The sequence below is a fragment of the Oryctolagus cuniculus genome, chromosome 7 (genome assembly GCF_051225735.1).
Source record: "Oryctolagus cuniculus isolate XC-2025 breed Fujian yellow rabbit chromosome 7, ASM5122573v1, whole genome shotgun sequence".
Classification (NCBI taxonomy): Eukaryota; Metazoa; Chordata; class Mammalia; order Lagomorpha; family Leporidae; genus Oryctolagus; species Oryctolagus cuniculus.
Window position 1 is genome coordinate 31,002,276 of NC_142873.1, and position 23,762 is coordinate 31,026,037.

The 23,762-nt window shown below is 39.8% G+C and overlaps 1 protein-coding gene across 1 annotated transcript in view; it reads right to left on the reverse strand.

The window, feature by feature from the left end:
- Window positions 1-276: 276 nt before the first annotated feature.
- The window catches only part of TIPRL (TOR signaling pathway regulator), a 32,645-nt gene continuing 9,159 nt past the window's right edge, over window positions 277-23,762 (reverse strand). Inside the window, exons 4-7 of the mRNA XM_002715661.5 lie at window positions 19,983-20,114; window positions 3,891-3,986; window positions 2,997-3,059; window positions 277-2,071 (exon numbers count right to left, since the gene is read on the reverse strand). Of these exons, the coding sequence (XP_002715707.1) occupies window positions 1,928-2,071; window positions 2,997-3,059; window positions 3,891-3,986; window positions 19,983-20,114 (435 nt within the window). The 3' untranslated portion in view covers window positions 277-1,927. The remainder of the gene's footprint in view (window positions 2,072-2,996; window positions 3,060-3,890; window positions 3,987-19,982; window positions 20,115-23,762) is intronic.

Below are 23,762 nucleotides of genomic sequence, written 5' to 3' on the forward strand. Positions count from 1 at the left end.
AGCAAGGAGCTCCTGGCTCCTGGCTTCGGATCCGGGCAACTCCGGCTGTTGCGGCCATCTAGGGAGTGAGCCAGTGGATGGAAGACCTCTTGACCTCTCTCTCTCTCTCTCTCCCCCTCCCTCTCCTTTCTCTGTGTAACTCTGACTTTCAAGTAAATAAATAAATCTTTCAAAAAAAACTATAAAGCACAAATGAGAAGGTACATCCCAAACCACTCTTCTTCAGTTAAGCTTTAAGAAAAACTGAAATAAATGAAATAGTGAAACACAGATCAGTAAATTTCTTATTGTTTATTCTCCACTTACAAAAAGACACTTGGAACAAATAAATATAAAATGATATATGTCATATTTAGCATTGGCCAAAAACAAATTTTCTTGGTATCCTCCACGGGAATAAACTAGTGAAGTTTTCAGAAGCACATTTATCCACCCACTTCCCACTTCCTTTAAAAAGGAAAAAAAGGCCAATTCTTTTCATTTCCTATGATTTTTAACAGTGGATTCTCAAAATACATAATCCTAAGACTACTCAGGTACCAAGACATCTAAATCAACAAGTTAAAAAAAAGTGTGTATACATACATACACACACACACACACACACACACACACAATATGATGTTGCCCAGAAACTCCAACCAATGAATATTCTTACAAGTTTTGCATTTCTTATACTTTGCAGGAATAGAGTCTGTTCTGTTCAAATCTGCATGGCAAACAAAGTAAAACATAAAACTGAGTACAATGTATACACACTTTCCTGTCCTAACAGAGAATATTAAATACAAGTATATTTAATATACAGTATACATACCATGTGTTTTCTTAAAGCTAACAAAATCCTGATTTCTTATACCTTGGGCAAGACACAGAAGGCAGATAAATACAAAACTATTTGTGATCAAATTTAGTTAATAAAAGTGATCCTGCCTGGCTGAGCAATGATGAATAACCAAATTTATTTGTCTCACAATTTTCTTCAGACTAATACGTGAAGAGCTTTGCTAATCCTTTCAAATTTTTATTCTATTTAGAGAGTTTTCCATCAGGTGGAAATATGCACAATTATTTTAAATCACAACAAAGGGACTCCATTTTTTCCTCCTACTATTTAAGACATTTTCAAAAATCTATGCTTTATAGCCACTTTATGAAAAATCACTTAGAAAGGTAGAAAACAACATAAAATGTTTAATGGGTTATCATCAACATAACCAAATAGATTTGAAATTTATCTCTGTGTACTACGTAGGTCCTGTACTAGAGAGCACTTTAAGATGGTGGAAAGACACCTCTGACATCCTGTCAGTGATTAAACCACATTCATGTATTTCCAGATACATGATAGCTTAAGTTCTCCAAAACACTAGCTCTTTTCCTATGTTTGAATCTTTCTTTTAATTTTAAAGCCAATTTAAAATTGGGGTAAACATACTTTTAAAATTCTGTGGGTGAAGATCATTAAATTATGAGATTAATTTCCTAGGCGGCAAGTCACGATATGCAGAAGTGTGATTACTGTCAGAAAGTCCAAAGGAAGAGCATGCACAATCAGGAATCCTACACAGTCACGAGCCCGGGATTCAGTGATGTCACCTCTGCACTTGAAGACATTGTCATGATGGCTGCAAATTACGCCCACTGCTCCAGACATAAACGCATCACTACTGCCAAGCTGCCACTTTATGACATCATAGAAATCCAAATTTAACTCCAGAAAACAGACATCTGGAATATGAATCTGAAGACAGGACAAACAGCAGTTGAATGGAATCTGCCTGCAATAATCCTTTATTGTTTTTTCCTTTAAGGCTACAGAAAATCTGCACATAAACAAGGCGATCAGTTCTCATAATAAAAATATCCCCCTACAAACAGCCAGGTGTCCAGTCAGATCCACGTTGAGTGTATGTTGTATCACATTCTATTCCACAGGTGTACTTTCTTGTGACTCTGCAGGGTTAGCATCAATTCTTTCTGGAAATATTAGCTTCTCACAGACTGCTTCCTTTATTGGTAAATACTGTGATATTTCATTAGGTTCCGTGAAGAGAGAAGGTGGAACATGCTAAGAAATACATAAATCCTGTTAGCATACACTCCATTACCACATGAACACTTAGTGAAAATGTTTTGATTCAAGTATTAATAAACAAGCAATTTCAAAATCAGTGTAATATATGCATACGAAGAGCATGATTAAGTGCTCCTAAAAATAACAGGTATTTCCTGTTACTGAATCATTCCATTTTGTTTCTGAATGATTTCTTCAGGGATGACAGGGTTATGCAATTTATAATGGTCCCATAAACATCATAAGAATTTAATGCATCTTCATCCAATCCCTATCCCTGTTAGTTTTGTAACCTGAAAATATTACTGTTCAGTTATAGCCCAGTATGAAGCCTACAATAGAATCTGAGTAATTTTTCTAACTCAAGTATATTCTACACTCAGAGAGAAACAAGCACTAAGGATAAAAAATTACCAAATTAGTAGAAAGGTGTAACTTCTTAAGAAACCCATTGTAAAATCCTAAATGATAAGCAGCTCTTTACAAGTCTCAAAGAAGCAAAAATAAAGTGATGTCAAAACAAGTCATGATACAGGATTATCGCATTTTAGGGAAGAAAAAAGGAGACAGTAGGAAGAAATTACAGAGTGCAAAGTGGAACGGACATCTGCTGGTGCAAGCTTCAGCATCACCAGTAACCAGCTGGGACTCAGGTTAAGTCACACATCTAACTCTCAGTGAGTGTCTCCAGAATAAAATGGGAAAATTAGACTGGATGGTGTCTAAGGTGTAGAACAACACCAAATGTTTTTGCATTTGAGATAAGCACAGAAAAGTTATGTTCCAGTAGGATTTATCCTATAGATCCCCAAGGGAATGAATTTAGAGATGTAAGTTTGGGTAGAATGATAGGGTTTTAGGGGATACCATACTTAAAATATTAAGATTCAACTTCCAAAACTAAAATTTAAATACTTACCATTAAATTAGAAATTTTGCTCTCTCTTGATGTATATTCTCGTAGCATGTAAGTCTTGTCAGCCTATATTAAAAAATTTTAAAGTTGCAATATAGTTATATTGTTTATTTGAGAGGTAGAGAGACAAAGAGCTCCTGTCCATTGATTCATTCCCCAAAAGCCTACAAAGAAGCCAGGAACAGTAAACTCAATGCAAGTCTGCTACCTATAAGGAGCACAGCAGGGACTCAAACCCAGACTCTGTGATATGGGATGTAGTGTCTTAACTGCTAGGCCAAAAGCCTGCCTCCTACCCCAACCATATTTTACCAAATGTATTTAAAAAACATTTTTAATCACCAGGACTTACAGAAAGCATGTAATGACTGGTAACAGTGTGCAGTCAACAGTGAGTCTGAAAGACCCAAAGTTAAAAGTTAGAATGAGGGGCCGACACTGTGGCTTAGTGGGTAAAGCCACCACCTGCAAAGCTGGCATCCCATATGGGCACAGGTTCAAGTCCTGGCTCTTCCATTTCCAATCCTGCTCTCTGCTGTGGCCTGGGAAAGCAGTGGAAGATGGCCCAAGTCTTTGGGCCTCTGCACCCGCATGGGAAGACCCAGGAGAAAGCTCCTGGCTCCTGGCTTCAGATTGGCCCAGCTCTGGCCGTTGCAGCCAACTGAGGAGTGAACCAGTGGATGGAAGACCTCTCTCTCTCCCTCTCTTGCTCTCTCTCTCCTTCTCTCTGTGTGTAACTCTTTGAAATAAATGAATGAATCTTAAAAAAAAAAAAAAAAAAGAATGATTGACATATAATATAAAACATTTTTAAGCTTCAAATTCTCAAGACTGACAATGAAAACAACAGAAACAGGCCATTATCAATTAGTACGTTCATTAAATGAGAACAGTTACCTCGTGGTAAAGCCTCGTGTCATTCATTCTAATAAGCACCCCATCAATTCTCAAGAAAAATCGCAGCAGCAGGAAAAAGCTAGAAGGCATCACTCTCTGAAAAAAAAAATGCATTAATTTCTTAAAAAATAGATATTTCATCAATTCACTAAAGGAAAAATTATTTTGTAAAAAAACAAAGGCATGGAAGAGGGCTGAATTACAAGTACAGATGCTCCTGGATTCACGATGGGGCTACATCCTAACAGACAGACCATAAGTTGAGAATATCCTAAGTAAAAGCTGCATTCAATACTCCAACCTACGAAACGTCACAGCTTAGCAACGCCGCTGGCTGCCTCCCCATCACAGGGCTGAATGCGAGTTGCAGCTTTTACTGCTGCTGCCCAGCATCACAACTGACCACCACACCCACACTGCCAGCCCAGGAGAAAACCAAAATTCACAGTTTGAAGTATGGTTTCTACTGAACGCCTACAGTTTTTGTCCTAGGGTAAAGTCAAAATATCTGAAGTTGAACCACTACTAAGTTAAGGACTATCTGTAAATAAAATTCTCTGACACAGAACTTCTTTAATTCTAGCTCAAACTAGCCTCAAAACCTTGTGCAAATTGTTTAAAATCCTAATTTTCAATTCCTACAATAGAAAAACATTTTTCTAGGTCAAAGAAATTGAGGTTTAAGTTACTTAAAACATCCCAAGCAATGTGAAATCATACTGCTTGTTTTAAAAAATGGCAGCACTGGGAGTAAACTTCAACACCAGTAGAACCAAAATGCACAAACCTAGTTCTTCGTTGCTACTCACTTGTGTTCACTTTACCTAAAATAAAGGCAAGAGAGCTTAAACTGAAGGCTCAAATTCAGCCAACCCACTAAACACTATTTCATATTGCCAAAGACAGGCTTATCAGAACATTAGAACATGTTCTCAATGTCTTTCATTTGTAGAACACCTACATATTCCTGTGCTTTCCAAATGTAACTATGAAGAAAGCCAGAAGTAGTTGAGATAGTAAGATGGGTGCTGGTGGCAACTAGGAAGGAATTGGATGGGGTGTGGGGTATTTAGAGCTTTAAAAAGAACATGTTTGCCAAGTCTTAGAAAATAACAACTAGAACATTATTAATTAGGATCTGGCTGCAAAGCCAAATCAAAAAGCATTTAGTGAAATCAACTTTTGTGCAGCAGGAATCCGTCTTATAAATATACTACAATACCATTTCACCAAGTTTAGCTTTTGTTTATGAAATGTGTTTACATGGATCGATACATGGATCGATAGATAAAAGGAAAAGACACAGGCCTATGTGCATGTACATATGTTGTAAGGAAAAGTTTACGATATTCACAAGTAAATGTTTGCTAAGAAAAAATATGCTTGACCATTTACTAAATAACAGGTCCTGGATATATAAATGAAAAGATAAAATCTCAGTGCTTAACAAGTGCATCAATATGGGAAATAAGCAAACAGTTAAAATGTTGTGGTAGTTGCAATAACAGAGGTATGTACAAGGCTGAATGAACACCCTGAGAAAGAAGTACCCAAGTCTGCTAAAGAAATTCAGAGAAGGCAATGCCTGAAGTTACCATGGAAAGAACAGAATAGCTGGGGATGGAAAAGAGAATTTCAAAAACAGCAAATAGTACAAAAAACACCAAGACACGAAATAGTAAGACACATCCAGAGAACCACTTAGAGCTCCGTCTAAGCTCAGGACAGCACTGATGAGGAAGGAAGAACCGACAGGATAACGCAGTACTGACAGTGGCGAGGCTGCCTGGACCAACGTTAGCCCCAGGCCCAGCTCTTTCCTGCCTTAGGACCTTCACACTCACTTTTCCTCCACCTGGCATATTCTGCCGATTATCTAAGTTTACCTGCCCTTCAGATCCTGCTAGGTCACCTCCACAGGGAGGCCTTTCGCCCCATTCTGTACCACAGCATGTTCCTCTTGTTATCCTCTCTTAGTTACAGATCTGGAACTATACTCTTGCTTAATGCCTCTCTCCCCACTGCATTGTGGGCTCCACTATGGTGAGAGTATCTGCTTTGCTTATCTCTATATCTTACTAGAAAAGTATCTAGCACATAGTAGGTGCTCATTAACTATCTGCTGAATGAAATAGAGGCTAAAAGCTACCTTTGCTGGGGGAAAATCTGGGTCTGTTCTAATTGAAAATAGCAATTAGAAGAACATTATTAACTAGAGTCTGGTTCCAAACTCGATTCAAGAAACATTTAGTGAATTCGACTTCGGTGCAGTAATAGTCAACAAAAAGATCCACTTTATAAACATGCTATACATTATTCATTCCACTGTATTAGCTTCTGCTTGTGAAATGCACTTATAATCCCAGGACTGACAGATAAAAGGAAAAGGCATGTGTGAGTATGACAGAGAGAGAGAGGGAGAGGGAGAGGGAGAAGGGGAGGCAGGGAGAGGCAGGGAGAGGTTTTTTCTGAGGGTATACATTCTGATGCAGCTAATCAGCAACTGGCTGAAAACCAAGGCTTGCAATGAAGGCTGGAGAAGAACCCAACTTACAACAACATCAGATGTCACCACAAATTAAAAAGCACATAATTACCTTACATTAAACAGAAGTGTTACTTATGGGAAAAACCGATTTGCAATATTTCTTCAAATTTCCAAATTAACTATTCAGTCACACTGGGTACAGCAGGGCAGCAAGCTGAACTTTCATTTTGGTAATGGCATGGTGACGAGATTAGAAATTAGGACAGCAGAGCTCCAGTGCCAGGTCCAGTTCTACCATAATTCACAGCACAGTTTGGGGCAGTCGTTCTCCCTACAGGATGTCTGGATTTGTGAGGCATTTTTGAACATTTAGCAAGTAAGAATCAGAGACAACAGATCTATGATGCACAGAACAACTCTACACAAAAAGTCCACTCAGTCTTGTACCCAACAAAACTTTCAAATATCTCACCTACCATTGATATAAGGGGGTGGGGGGGACCTACTCGTAATTATTATCTGGCCTTAGAACCTAATTCCATTCTACATGTAAATAAAAAATTCACTCAGTTATCCAGGAGAAAAGTACCTTATGCATTAAGGAACTTAATGTAACATTAAGGACTTTAGAGTCACCCATCATTTTGGAAAACTGCGCCCCCAGTGGCAGCGTCGTTTGTGCCATCTGAGTCACTCATCCATACTTGCTATGCACTGCCTACTTCTGTAGCTGTCACACTCATAGTGACTCAATATAAAACAGAAGTTTCTGACAACTCCATTACATCTTTAGTGCAGTCACATTATATTTACATACTGAAATATATATCATTTTATTCTAAATTAATTTCCTTTTATATTCTTTTTAAAAAGATTTATTTATTTATTTATTTGAAAGAGTTACACAGAGAGAAGGAGAAGCAGAGAGAGAGAGAGAGTGAGAGTGAGAGAGAGAGAGAGAGTCTTCCATCGCTGATTCACTTCCAAGCTGGCCACAATGGGTGGAGCTGCACTAATCCGAAGCCAGGAGCCAGGAGCCAGGAGCCAGGAGCTTCTTCCAGGTCTCCCACATGAGTGCAGAGGCTGAAGGACTTAGGCCATCTTCTATTGCTTTCCCAGCCCACAACAGAGAGCTGGATCGGAAGTGGAGCAGCTGGGTCTTGAACCGGCACCCATATGGGATGCCAGTATTGCAGGCAGCAGCTTTACCCACAGCAACGGCCCTTATTTCCCTTTTATCTTATAATTAGGATATCATTTTGATTTATTAGAAAGAAGGCTGATTTATTAGAAAGAATTTTACTTTGGGGGAGTAACATATCTATGAGTTAGTATTTTAGCTTACAGGTTTGATTTTTTTAAAAAGGACAAGGCAGGTGACGAAAATTGAAAACCAGTAACTTAAGGCAAAACTTACTCAACCACCCCAGGTCTCCCTCTTCATCTGTTAAGATGGGATGTGGGGCCGGCACTGTGATGTAGCAGGTAAAGCCACCACCTGCAGGGCCAGCATCCTATATGGGTGCCGGTTTGAGTCCTGGCTGATAGACTTCTGATGCAGCTCTCTGCTATGGCCTGGGAAGGCAGCAAAAGATGGCCCAAGCCTTTGGGTCCCTGCATGCCTGTGGGAGACCCGGAAAAAGCTCCTGGCTCCTGGCTTCGTACTGGCACAGCTCCAGCCTTTGCAGCCACCTGGGGAGTGAACCAGGGGATGGAAGACTCTCTCCCTCCCTCTCTCTCTCTCTCTCTCTGTCTTGCTCTCTGCTTCTCTGTGACTTTCAAATAAATAAATTTTAAAAAATAATAGTTAAATTCTCTTAAAAAAAGATGTAAAGAAACAATCTCGAAGCCTCATCTTAGTGTAAAATTTGACAGTTCTATAGGACTGTATTTCTAACAAAAGCTCTCTGTGCACAGGCACAGGCACTACGAATTCTCTGCACAGCTAAGATGAAGGATTTGCTGCTGCCCAGTAAACTCGGAAGCTACGTGAAACACAGGAGCAGAGGCAGACAACATTCACTCCTGACTCTACTTGCAATGAATAGCAACAGCCATTTCAGACCACCAAGGAACTTGCCATTATTTGAAAGAAAAAATTACTTCATTTGAAAGTTAAAAATACATTAAATGCATGAAATAGGTTCTCTTTGCCTATCTATTATTAGAACAACTGTACAAGCCATAAGCAGAATGTTAAGGACACAAAACTGAAACCTAAACACTGCCAAGAGAAGCCGAGTTAGAAATACAAAAGAAACATGCTCTCAACCTGATCTTTCCTCTGGGGACCTGAACCACAAGGAAATTATTATTTTAAGAAAAAAGGGGGGGGGGCAAGATGGCGGAATAGGAAGGGAGCACACTGATAGTCCGGGAAGAGACAGTTTAATAAAAGTGGAGATACTGTGCCAAAGCCACGGCTCACTAGGCTTATCCTCCGCCTTGCGGCGCCAGCACACCGGGTTCTAGTCCCGGTTGGGGTGCCGGATTCTGTCCCGGTTGCCCCTCTTCCAGTCCAGCTCTCTGCTGTGGCCAGGGAGTGCAGTGGAGGATGGCCCAAGTACTTGGGCCCTGTACCCCATGGGAGACCAGGATAAGTATCTGGCTCCTGCCATTGGATCAGCACAGTGCGCCGGCCGCAGCACGCCAGCTGCGGTGGCAACTGGAGGGTGAACCAATGGCAAAGGAAGACCTTTCTCTCTGTCTCTCTCTCTCACTGTCCACTCTGCCTGTCAAAAAAAAAAAAAAAAAAAAGAAGAAGAAGAAGAAAAAGAAAAAAGTGGAGATACTGCAGGTTCAAGGAAGAGTTGGGGAAGAAACAGCAGAGGAAACTCTTCCGGAACTAGTGATTCATGGTGGACCTGCTTGGAGGGCATGGGAGCCCACGGCTCAGGACACCAGAGGCAGAATCAACACATCAGCGCTGGAATTCGAGGTGAGCCGAACCTCAATAGCCCGAAACACTGGCAGGAAAAGCGGAAGGAGGAGCCTAGAGGGAACGAAGCTTGAAGCCCCATGGGGGAAAGTTCACCAGGCTAACTAGAAGAGAGAGGAAAAAAAAAAAAAGTGACTGGTATGGACACGAGTTTCTCTCTCTCTGCTCACCTCTCAAAGGCGAGCAAGACAAAGAGCAGGCGCCACCTTGGACATACGTAAAAGCAGCGTGACCTCAGGCTGCACCCGCCCTCAGCCAAGCAGAAAAACCTGACTCAGATGGGATGAAATAACAGGAGATTAGGACCTAGTGAATGTGTGGTGCTAATGCACTGAGACTGTGATAAAAGAGACAGTGGGTGAGAGAACTCACGGAGTTCAAGTGAGTACTCTCCAGAGACCCTACACTTCGGTAACCTTGGCAACCCAGCGGGAGACTGCAGGCGAATTTGAGCCCACACTGAGGGCAGTGCAGGCAAATGAGATACCCACAGGAGCCAGAGATCAGAAGCTGACTACCTTAAATTCCACTCAGCTGTGCAGAATTACTTCCCTTCTGAATCAAAAAGAGAGAGAGAGAGAGAGAGATTTACCACACATAACCTGGGAGTGTCACCTTTGGCACAGCCTTAACTCTGAGGAACCAAACAGAGCTCTCGGGCCACACCCATCTCAAGCCTCTAAGGCTCCAACAAAAGTAGACAGTCCACTTAATACAGTCATAGTATAACAAGGAAAAAATACCACAGCAAGGGAAGAAGAATCCAAAGGATATCTCCACAATGCCAAGCAACAAACGCAGAAACCAAGGAAACAAGAACAAGGAAGACATTATGACTCCCCCAAATGAACAAACAACCCAAGCCAAGATTCTGAAGATGATGAGACGGGAGAAATGCAAGATACGGATTTCAAAAAATTTATGATAAGAACATTTAGAAGTTTTCAAAAACAAATGCTTGAGCTATGAAAATCCTTACTAGACAGGATAGAAAATCTCTCTCGTGTAAATGAAATCTTAAGGAGGAATCAAAATGAAATGAAGAACTCAATAGATCAAATGACAAACACATTAGAGAGCCTTAAAAACAGAGTCAGTGAAGCAGAAGAGAGAATATCGGACTTAGAAGACAGAGCACAGGAAAGTATACAGTCAAACCAAAGAAAAGAAGAGGAAATTAGAAATCTAAAAAATATTGTCAGGAATCTACAGGATACTATTAAAAAAACCAACATTAGGGTTCTAGGAGTTCCTGAAGGCATGGAGAGGGAGAAAGGATTAGAAGGCCTTTTTAGTGAGATACTAGCAGAAAATTTGCCAGGTTTGGAGAAGGACAGAGAGACATCCTAGTACAGGAAGCTCATAGAACCCCTAATAAACATGACCAAAAGAGATCCTCACCACAACACATTGTAATTAAACTCACCACAGTGAAACATAAAGAAAATATCCTAAAATGTGCAAGAGAGAAATGTCAGATTACTCTCAGAGGATCTCCAATTAGACTTACCACTGACTTCTCATCAGAAACCCTACAGGCTGAGGGAAGGGAGAGATATAGCCCAAGTACTAAGAGAGAAAAACTGCCTGCAAAGCTCTTATTTGTGAATGAAGGTGAAATAAAGACCTTTCATAGCAAACAGAAATTGAAAGAATTTGTCGCCACTCGTCCAGCCCTGCAAAAGATGCTTAAAGATGTGTTACACACAGAAACACAGAAACAAGGTCATCAATATGAAAGAAGATAAAGGAAGGAAACCTCACAGCAAAAGATCACAGGAAGTTCAAAGCATATATTAGAAAATATCTTTGGCAAATGGCAGGGCAAAGTTACTACTTATCAATAGTCACATTGAACGTTAATGGCCTGAATTGTCCAGTTAAAAGACACCGATTGGCTGATTGGGTTAAGGAACAAAACCCATCCATTTACTGCTTACAAGAAACACATCCTTTCCAACAAAGATGCATACAGGCCGGCGCCGCAGCTCACTAGGCTAATCCTCTGCCTTGAGGCGCCGGCACACTGGGTTCTAGTTCTAGTCGGGGCGCCAGATTCTGTCCCGGTTGCCTCTCTTCCAGGCCAGCTCTCTGCTGTGGACCGGGAGTGCGGTGGAGGATGGCCCAAGTCATTGGGCCCTGCACCACATGGGAGACCAGGACAAGCACCTGGCTCCTGGCTTAGGATCACTGTGGTGAGCTGGCTGCAGCGCACCAGCTGCAGCGGCCATTGGAGGGTGAACCAACGGCAAAGGAAGACCTTTCTGTCTCTCTCACTGTCCACTCTGCCTGTCAAAAAAAAAAAAAAAAAATGCATACAGACTGAAAGTGAAAAGCTGGAAAAAGATATACCATGCCAACAGAAATGAAAAAAGAGCAGGTGCAGCCATCTTAATATCAGACAAAATAAACTTTAATACAAAAACTGTGAAGAGAGACAAAGAGGGGCACTATATAATGATTAAGGGATCAATTCAACAGGAAGATATAACAATTATCAATGTATATGCACCTAATTACAGGGCACCAGTTTATCTAAAAGATTTGGTAAGGGACTTAAAGGGAGACTTAGACTCCAATACAATAGTACTGAGGGACTTCAATACTCCACTCTCAGAAATAGATCAACCGGACAGAAGATCAACAAGGAGACAGTAGATTTAAACGACACCATAGCCCAAATGGATCTAACAGATATCTACAGAACTTTTCATCCTACACATAAAGAATTTACATTCTTCTCAGCAGTACATGGAACCTTCTCTAGGATGGACCACATACTAGGCCATAAAGCAAGTCTCAGCAAATTCAAAAGAATTAGAATCATACGATGCAGCTTCTCAGACCATAGGGGAATGAAGTTGGAAATTAGCAACTCAGAAATTCCTAGAGCATATGCAAACACATGGAGATTGAACAACATGCTCCTGAATGAACACTGGGTCATAGAAGAAATCAAGAGAGAAATTAAAAACTTTCTGGAAGTAAATGAGGATAACAGCACAACATACCAAAACTATGGGATATGGCAAAAGCAGTGTTAAGAGGAAAGTTTATAACAAGAGGTGCCTACATCAAGAAATTGGAAAGGCACCAAAGAAATAAGCTTTCAAAATCATCTCAATGATCTAGAAATTCTGCAGCAAACCAGACCCAAATCTAGTAGGAGAAGAGAAATAATTAAAATCAGAGAAGAAATCAATAGGATTGAATAAAAAAAAATTACAAAAAATCAGCCAAATGAGGAGCTGGTTTTTTGAAAAAATAAACAAAAAAAAAATGTTTTTTTTTTTGACAGGCAGAGTGGACAGTGAGAGAGAGAGACAGAGAGAAAGGTCTTCCTTTGCCATTGGTTCACTCTCCAATGGCTGCCGCGGCTGGCGAGCAGCAGCCGGCGCACCGCGCTGATCCAATGGCAGGAGCCAGGTACTTATCCTGGTCTCCCATGGGGTGCAGGGCCCAAGTACTTGGGCCATCCTCCACTGTACTCCCTGGCCACAGCAGAGAGCTGGCCTGGAAGAGGGGCAACCGGGACAGAATCCGGCGCCCTGACCAGGACTAGAACCTGGTGTGCCGACACCGCAAGGCGGAGGATTAGCCTAGTGAGCCACAGCGCCGGCCAATAAACAAAACTGACACCCCATTGGCCCAACTAACTAAAAAAAGAAAGGACCCAAATCAATAAAATCAGAGATGAAAAAGGAAACGTAACAACAGACACCACAGAAATAAAAAAAATCATCAGAAATTACTACAAGGACTTGTATGCCAGCAAACAGGGAAATCTATCAGAAATGGATAGATTCCTGGACACATGCAACCTACCTAAATTGAACCAGGAAGACATAGAAAACTTAAACAGACCCATAACTGAGACAGAAATTGAAACAGTAATAAAGGCCCTCCCAACAAAGAAAAGCCCAGGACCAGATGGATTCACTGCTAAATTCTACCAGACATTTAAAAAGAACTAACTATTCAGAACATTCGAAAAAGAGGGAATCCTCCCAAATTCTTTCTATGAAGCCAGCATCACCTTAATTCCTAAGCCGGAAAAAGATGCACTGAAAGAAAATTACAGACCAATATCCCTGATGAACATAGATGCAAAAATCCTCAATAAAATTCTGGCCAATAGAATGCAACAACACATCAGGAAGATCATCCACTCGGACCAAGTGGGATTTATCCCTGGTATGCAGGGATGGTTCAATGTTCGCAAAATAATCAATGTGATATACCACATTAACAGACTGCAGAAGAAAAACCATATGATTATCTCAATAGACGCAGAGAAAGCATTTGACAAAATACAACACCCTTTCATGATGAAAACTCTAAGCAAACTGGGTATGGAAGAACATTCCTCAATACAATCAAAGAAATTCATGAAAAACCCACGGCCAACATTCTATTGAATGGGGAAAAGTTGGAAGCATTTCCACTGAGATCTGGTACCAGACAGGGATGCCCACTCTCACCACTGCTATTCAATATAGTTCTCGAAGTTTTAGCCAGAGCTATTAGGCAAGAAAAAGAAATTAAAGGGATACAAATTGGGAAGGAAGAACTCAAACTATGCCTCTTTGCAGAAGATATGATTATTTAGGGGATCCAAAGAAGTCTACTAAGAGACTATAAGTCTACTAAGAGACTATTGGAACTCATAGAAGAGTTTGGCAAAGTAGCAGGATATAAAATCAATGCACAAAAATCAACAGCCTTTGTATACACAGGCAATGCCACGGCTGAGAAAGAACTGCTAAGATCAATCCCATTCACAATAGCTACAAAAACAATCAAATACCTTGGAATAAACTTAAAGATCTCTACGATGAGAATTACAAAACCTTAAAGAAAGAAATAGAAGAGGATACCAAAAAATGGAAAAATCTTCCATGCTCATAGATTGGAAGAATCAATAGCATCAAAATGTCCATTCTCCCAAAAGCAATTCATAGATTCAATGTGATACCAATCAAAATACCAAAGACATTCTTCTCAGACCTGGAAAAAATGATGCTGAAATTCATATGGAGACACAGGAGACCTCGAATAGCTAAAGCAATCTTGTACAACAAAAACAAAGCTGGAGGCATCACAAAACCAGATTTCAGGATATACTACAGGGCAGCTGTTATCAAAACAGCATGGTACTGGTACAGAAACAGATGGATAGACCAATGGAACAGAATTGAAACACCAGAAATCAATCCAAACATCTACAGCCAACTTGTATTTGATCAAGGAGCCAAAAACCAATCCCTGGAGTAAGGACAGTCTATTAATAAATGGTGCTGGGAAAACTGGAACTGGATTTCCATGTGCAGAAGCATGAAGCAAGACCCCTACCTTTCACCTTACACAAAAATCCACTCAACATGGATTAAAGACTTAAATCTATGACCCGACACCATCAAATTATTAGAGACCATTGGAGAAACCCTGCAAGATATAGGTACTGGCAAAGACTTCTTGGAAAAGACCCCGGAACCACAGGCAGTCAAAGCCAAAATTAACATTTTTGATTGCTTCAAATTGAGAAGTTTCTGTACTGCAAAAGAAACAGTCAGGAAAGTGAAGAGGCAACTGACAAATGGGAAAAAATATTTGCAAACTATGCAACAGATAAAGGGTTAATAACCAGAAACTACTTAGAGATCAAGAAACTCCACAACATCAAAACAAACAACCCACTTAAGAGATGGGCCAAGGACTTCAATAGACATTTTTCAAAAGAGGAAATCCAAATGGCCAACAGGCACATGAAAAAATGTTCAGGATCCCTAGCCATCAGGGAAATGTAAATCAAAACCACAATGAGGTTTCACCTCACCCCAGTTAGAATGGCTCACATTCAGAAATCTACCAACAACAGATGCTGGCAAGGATGTGGGGAAAATGGGACACTAACCCACTGTTGGTGGGAATGCAAACTCGTAAAGCCACTATGGAAGTCAGTCTGGAGATTCCTCAGAAACCTGAATATAACCCTGCCATACAACCCAGCCATCCCACTCCTGGGAATTTACCCAAAAGAAATTAAATTGGCAAATAAAAAAGCTGTCTGCACCTTAATGTTTATTGCAGCTCGATTCACAATAGCTAAGACCTGGAATCAACCCAAATGCCTATCAACAGTAGACTGGATAAAGAAATTATGGGACATGTACTCTATAGAATACCATACAACATCAAAAACAATGAAATCCGGTCATTTGCAACAAAATGGAGGATTCTGGAAAACATCATGCTGAGTGAATTAAGCCAGTCCCAGAGGGACAAATATCATATGTTCTCCCTGATTGGTGACAACTAACTGCGCACCAAAAAGGAAACCTGTTGAAGTGAAATGGACACTATGAGAAACACTGACTTGATCAGCCCTTGTCCTGACTGTTGATGTACAATTTAATACTTTATCCCTTTTAGTATTTTTTTGTTCTACTTAATACTATTGGCTGAACTCTGTAATTAACACACAATTATTCTTAGGTGTTTAAATTTAACTAAAAAATGATTCCTGTTTAATATAAGAGTGGGACTAAGAGAGGGAGGAGATGTACAATTTGGGACATGCTCAAGCTGACTTGCCCCAAATGGTAGAGTTAGAAATGTACCAGGGGATTCCAATACAATCCCATCAAGGTTGCATATACCAATGCAATCTCACTAGTCCAAGTGATCAATTTCAGTTCACAATTGATCACCCTGATAGGTATAAGAGTCAAAGGGATCACACAGACAAGACTAGTGTCTGCTAATACTAACTGACAGATAAAATCAAAAAGGGAGAGAACGATCCAACATGGGAAGCGGGATACACAGCAGACTCATAGAATGGCAGATGTCCTAAACAGCACTCTGGCCTCAGAATCAGCCCTTAAGGCATTCAGATCTGGCTGAAGAGCCCATGAAAGTATTTTAGGCATGGAAAGCCAAGACACTCTGGCAAAAAAAAAAAAAAAAAACAACACCTAAATGAAAGATCTCCACGAGTGAGATCCCAGTGGAAAGAACGGGGCCATCAAAGAAGGAGGTACCTTTCTCTGAAGGGAGGAGACAACTTCCACTTTGATTATGACCTTGTCTGAATGGGACTGAAGTCGGTGAACTCAAAAGGCTTCCACAGCCTTGGCAACTCATGACTAGAGCCTAGGGAGATTATTGACGCCATAAACAAGAGTGTCAAATTGTTAAGTCAACAACAGGAGTCACTGTGTACTTCTCCTCACGTGGGATCTCTGTCCTTAATGTGTTGTCCAATGTGAATTAATGCTATAACTAGTACTGAAACAGTACTTTACACTTTATGTTCTGTGTGGGTGCAAACTGATGAAATCTTTACTTAATCTATACTAAACTGATCTTCTGTATATAAAGATAATTGAAAATGAATTGATGTGAATGGAATGGGAAAGGGAGTGGGAGATTGGAGGATTGCGAGTGGGAGGGAAGTTGGGGGGGGGGGTGGCGGGGGACGCCATTGTAATCCATAAGCTGTACTTTGGAAATTTTTATTTACTAAATAAAAGTAAAAAAAAAAAGCTTACCTAGATACAGAACTGAAAATTTAAGGTAGGAAAAAATAGTTCCAGTTTGTATTATTTCAACAGCATTTATTTTCAGAGTATCTCATAATTATTATGGAAACCAAGAAATAAACATTCATAAGTGACCACTTTTGAAATTCTAAAATAATTAAAAATATTGCAACTTTCCTACCAAAGTTAAAACACCAAGTAAAAGCAAGGAATAACTCTCACCACTGCTCCTGATGATTGCAAGAACAATTTGAAAGACAGATGATACAAAAAAGGAAAACTCACATGTGATAAAAAAGAAAAAACTAATTTCCATACATTCTATAACCCCAAACTCCTAGCAAAAATAAAAGATACAGGGTGGTCCTTGACATATATATAGCTCCTTGAAAAGCCTCCTTAAACTAAACATAACCTGTGATGGTAAGGACTGTATTTGAAAGCAATTAGGAAAACATAGATATAAGTCAGGGAAAGCATTAAGTTGTTTTTTTTTTTTTTTAAAGGTCAATTAAATGATTGTTTTAAGTGGGCTCTAAATGGAAAGAACCTGACAAGGGCTTTGGAAATGATCATCTCACTTCATTCTTGCAGTGGCCAGTAATACGACAGTCTGAATCAGTTACCAATTCTTACGACCACGACTTCAGAAAACACATCCATGTTCATCTTGTTCTACTGTTATGCCCTTGCTTCATTTGGCTGGAGAAACTTATAAAACTAAAAATTCAGGGGCCACCTCCCTCGCCTTCTCCCTCCAGTCTCACATATGTCTATCCAGCTTTACAGGCAACAAAAACACACAAAGTATATCATGTATATAGCCCAACAAGAAAAACAGTGCTAAAGGCCAACTGAATCTCTAATTCATCTAGATAATGCTGATAAACTCCAGGTGTGCATCCCTGGAACAGAGGAAGACTTTCCTACATTCCATCCCCTTTACTCCCATCAGCACCAAAGCATCTCTCCCTCTGTCAAAGGGCAAACCATCCACCCATGATCCTAGAGATTACGAAAAGGAGCAGAGTCAAACTGATTCAAGGTGTGATTTGATCTTGGGCAAGTCACTTAATACCTCTGACCCTCCATTTCCTCATCTGCAAAACAAGGATATGAAAGTATTTGCCGTATAGAATTTTGCAGATTAAATGAAAAATTGCAGGTATCCAACATGGTGTTTCACTCCCCCCTCTCCTCATTCATTCCTAGTTTCCTGCCTGCATCCATATTCACCAGGCTAGTCTTTGCTTGTGGAGAAGGTAACAACTTCATTTGTACACATCCCACTACCTCTAAGTCAGAACTACCCCTTTATTCCATTTAAAACAGTATCTGCTACTTGTTACAAAGAAACCAACTCAAAAAAACATTATTCTAACAAAATTTTTTCCATGCATTCTTAAAAATACAATCCTATCACCTAATTTACAAAAGTTTCCACAAGGTAGGAAGAAAAAGCAAGTTAACAACTCACTCTGGTTTGAGGCTGCTTTCTCTAAGACATACACGTTCATGCCCATATCCTAACTCTCTCATCCACAAAAACACATGTGGCTCCCACACACCTACACACTTGTTTACTGTATAGTGGCAGACACTCACTTGGATGCAAATGGTCACTCAGATATGCAAACTCATAATGAATATTCAACACAGACAATTCAGTTAGGAGGGTAGGAAAGTGGGGAGGTACATGACTGGATAGGTTGAAGAATGAATATAAGTGAAAAACAGTATATCTGAAGAGGGTTATAAGTGAGCAAAGGGTAAGTTGCTATGAAAATAACTATACAGAAGAACAAATTAGAGAGAAAATAACTATCCAAGGGCAGGCATTTGGTGCAGTGGTTAAGTAACTACTTGGGATACCCACAACCCATATTGGAGTGCCTGGTTTGAGTCACCCACTTCCAATCCAGTTTTCTGCTAATGCACACACTGGGAGGAAGCCAGGGATAGCTCAACTATCTGGTCTCTGCCACCCACATGGGAGGCCCAGATTAAGTTCCAGGCTCCAGGCTTCAGCCTGGTCCAAACCAGCTGTTGTGGGCATTTGGAGAGTGAAACAATAGTTTTAATCTGTGTGTCTCTCTTTCAAATAAAAGAAAAAAATATCTAATGCTGGAATAATAATATATATCAGATGACACAAAGAAAACTCTGTAGCTAACCAACTTCAACACTTTAGATAAACTAATCATTTGGGCCTTGTCTATGAAACTAGACTGGACTAAATGATTCCCTAAAAATCCATTACAACACTAAGATTTATGATTTTTGCAAAAAGAAATTGACTCCAAGACAAATTTATTAATGCTTTAGTATTACTGTTTTCATTCTTTATTGCTTAAATCAAAATATCCACAATCAATATGTTCCAAAACCAATGTTTGATGTTGGGGTCTCTGTCTTCTATAGAGCTCATGAAAAGTACTATAATCAAAAGGTTTAAAAAATAATACTTACTATGGAAGAATGGAAAAGGGATATTTAATGTTGCCTAGGGGAGTTGTGAAAGGCCTTACGGAAGAGTTGAATTTTAGCTGTATCTTTAATAAAAAGCTTCAGTCTAGGTTCTTTTGGAAAGTGTTAGAAATCCAATTATAGCTTGGTAGTAAATAAATAACTGGCAATGACCTACTACTATTCCTTTTAAGTGCATTCCACCACTAATAGTATGAATGGAAGTAATCTACCTTCCTCTTATAGAAAACAATGCGACTATGCTGTAAATTGAAGAAGTTATTTAATGATTTGCTACAATTCTAACACAGGTTATTTTAAAAACATAATATCCACCTTCTGTCTGAAAATCCCACCAATATCATTTTTAACTTAAACTGTAAAAATTAACTGATAGTCTTCATTCAACTTAAATAAGCAAACAAATTACAAAGTTGACAGGTCTATTAAAAATGCTTTGATAAGATCTTAAAACTGTATTAAAATTTTGTGAATTTTCTAATGGACATTCAATAATATACACTGTATAGACCCAAGTGAAACTATATATATCATCATCGTAAGACTCAGTGTGTTTCAAAGTTAAGTGCTTTATTTCTGTCCAATGGTACAAATGGGAGACAGACATGATTTTAAACAAAAATCATAATACTCACAATTTTCACACTCAAGCTTGAAACTCCATGATCATGAAGTTCATCCTCAAATAGAAGAACTTCTTCAAAAAACTTAATTTGTTCTCTGGCTTTCAACTTCTCTGTATCTATATGATCTGTCGTAGGTACAACCTAAAAGAAAAAGTTTAAGCAGCAGCATTTTAGGAAAAAAAAAAAATGTAAGGAACTACAGAGACACAGGAAAGTAGTTTCTCCAATCATCTTTTCTGCTACACTAGAGCACAGTTCTAAATTTGGCAGTTACCAGCAGACTTTGAAACACTGAAGTCATTACAGATACCTGATATCAGTTTCATAAAAAAATTATATCAAATTTATCATCTTTCATACAAGTCAGATTAAAATCAAATGTTTTGTTATTATGAGAAAATCAATTAACTAAAAATCAGTACATGCGATGAATTACTACTATTATAAAAGATCAAAGCAATTTTGTGTTATGAAGTCCACTGTTAGGGGGCTGGTGCCTTGGCGTAGTAGGTTAAGCCTCTGCCTGCCATGTTGGCATCCCATATTCCCATACGGGCAATGGTTTGAGTCCCGGCTGCTCTACCTCCAATCCAGCTCTCTGCTCATGGCCTGGGAAAGCAGCAGAGCATGGTGCAAGTGTTTGGGTCCCTGCACCCACGTGAGCCCTAGAAGAAGCTCCAGGCTCCTGGCTTCAGATCAGCCCACCTCTAGCTGTTGTGGTGATTTGGGGAGTGAACCAGCAGATGGAAGATCTCTCTGTCTCTCCCTGTCTCTGTAACACTGCCTTTCAAATAAATAAATAAATCTTTAAAAAAAAGGTCCACTTTTTAAAAATTCATTTGGAATTTGAAAATATCTTCCACTAGAATATTATATATCTTAGATCTCCAATCTACTTTCCCAAACCTACAAACAAAATAGTTTAAATAACGAGATAAATAAGAACTTTTTTAAAAATTCCGAAGGAAAGGCCAGCTCTGTGGCATAGAGGTTAAGCCTCCACCTACAGTGCCAGCATCCCATCTGAGGGCAGGGTCAAGTCCCAGCTGTTCCACTTCCAATCCAGCTCCCTGCGAATGGCCTGGGAAAGCAGCAGAATGTGGCCCAAGTACTTGGGCACCTGCACCCATGTGGGAGACCCGGAAGAAGCTCCTGGCTTTGGATCGGCCCAACTCTGGCCATTGTGGTCATTTGGAGAGTGAACAAGTGGATGGAAGATAAAATAATTTTCACTTCCAGTTGTATGAAGTACTTAAAGCAGACAAACTCACATAAATATGAAGGAGAATGGCAGTTGCAGGGGTGGGAGAAATGGAGGGTCTAGTGGGTGTAGCATTTCAGTTTTCCAAGGTGTAAAAGTTCTGGAGTTTGGTTATACAACTAACACTTATATACCTAACACTTTCGAACTCAATACTTAGTGATATATACCTAACACTTCTGAACTCAATACTTAGTGACAAGATACTAAATTTAATGCTCAAGATATTAAAGAACATTGACCTGGGCAAATGTTCCAGTGTGCTTTTTCAAAAACAATAAAAAAAGCTTTTTAACTACTTGAACATTAAGTACATGTTTTATTCCTAAAACAGCACAAGCAGGAGAGGCAGGCTTTTAACTTCAATTACCCTACAAATCTATTCAGTTATTTAACAGCAAAGAAGAAAACAGTCATACATCAAAAGGTTACTATGGGCCAGGTACAGCACTGATTTGTTTTCTCATCACATTCTTATGCCATAATCTTAGGTGCATAAGGCAGTCTAGCTCATAAATGGCGAGGCTGGATTTGATTGCAGCCAGGTGAGTACAACTCAGCAAGTGGCTCTCCTTTCTCACATCATGGTACAACTCAGAGTAATAGGTTAAACAACCCAAAAGACAAAACACTAAAACACACACACACACACACACACACACCAGCCTCCAGTAACTGCAAAGCAAGAATTTAAAGACAAAGGAGGGGTTGGCACTGTGGCATAGTGGGTTAACACCCTGGCCTGAAGCACCAGCTTCCCATATGGGTGCCGGTTCGAGACCTGGCTTTTCCACTTCTGATCCAGCTCCCTGCTATGGCCTGGGAAAGCAGTACAAGATGGCCCAAGTCCTTGGGCCCCTGCACCCGCGTGGGAGACCCAGAGGAAGCTCCTGGCTTCAGACTGGCACAACTCTGGCCATTGCGCCAATTGGGGAGTGAACCATCAGATGGAAGACCTCTCTCTCTCTCTTCCTCTCCTCTCTGTGTAATTCTTTCAAGTAAATAAATTAATTAAAAAATAAATAAATTTAAAAAAAGAAAGAAAGAAAAAATAAATAAATAAAGACAAAGGAAAGGCTTCATTTTAATACCTCATTCTGACACTCTTACTATACATATAAAATATATCCGCCTATGGGGCCTGCACTATGGTGTAGTGGGTTAAACCTTCCTCTGCAGTGCCAGCATCCCAAATGGGTGCTGGTTCTACTACTGGTTGCTCCACTTCTGATCCAGTTCTCTGCTATGGCCTGGGAAAGCAATGGAAGATGGTCCAAGTTCTTAGGCTCCAATACCCAGTGGGAGACACAGAAGCACCTGGTTCCTGGCTTCAGATCAGCCCAGCTCAGGCCATTGCAGCCATTTGGGAAATGAACCAGCAGATGGAAAACCTCTCTCTCTCCCTGTCTGTAGGTCTACCTCTCAAATGAACATTTAAAAACACACACACACACACACACACACACACACATATATATATATATACACACATATATATATCCCCACCTACACAAACACTTCCTGAACATATCAGAGATTATGAATGGTGTTTTGAGGAAGGGCTAAAGAATTAAAGAATTGGGGCCTACGCTGTGGCATAGCAGGTGAGGCTGTCCCCTGCAATGCCGGCATCTCACGTGGCTGCCGGTTCAAGTCCCAGCTGTTCCACTTCCAATCCAGCTCTCTGCTATAGCCTGGTAAAGGAGTAGAAGATGGCCCAAGTTCTTGGGCCCCTGCAACTGCATGGGAGACCCGGAAGAAGCTCTTGGCTACTGGCTTTGAAACGGTGCAGTGGCCACTTGGGGAGTGAACCAGCAGATGGAAGACCTTTTCTCTCTCTCTCTCTCTCTGCCTCTCCTTCTCTCTCTGTGTAACTCTTTCAAATAAATAAATAATTCCTTAAAAAAAAAAAAAGAATTAAAGAATGAAAAGCCTCAACCAATATTATAAGAAAAAAACAAAACAAAAGTCCTTAGGGTCCAATGGAGTAATATTAACAAATGTTCTTTAAAAATAAGCTACAGCATATATTGCTTGCGTATCACCATATGTCACAGAAGAGCCACATGCTTTAAAAACTTGAACCTATCTCATTATCTATAAAATAATAAGGTTATTTTGAAAATTAACCCTATAAGGTTATTTTGAAAATTAAACAACAAAGCCCTAACAAATTTTCTTGGAAAAGAGTCACCCTGTTTTTTAAGCAATAAAACAAGACATTCATCAACTCTAAACCACAAAGCAAGAATATTTAGACAATATTTTCTTTTAATCCTGGTATATTAGTAATATTACTTTAGTTCCCTGATATTTGAGATATGTTATCATAATAATAACAGCTCCATTTACTGAGATTTTATTATATAACAGATGCTGTGCTAACTCCTTCACATATGTAATTTTATTTAATATCTCACAAGTGGTGTGATTACCAGTTTACAAAAACTGGAAAAGAAGGATAAGCAACATTAAACTACTTTTCCAAGATGGTAAATGGTGGTGCTGGAATTTGAACCCGACTATTT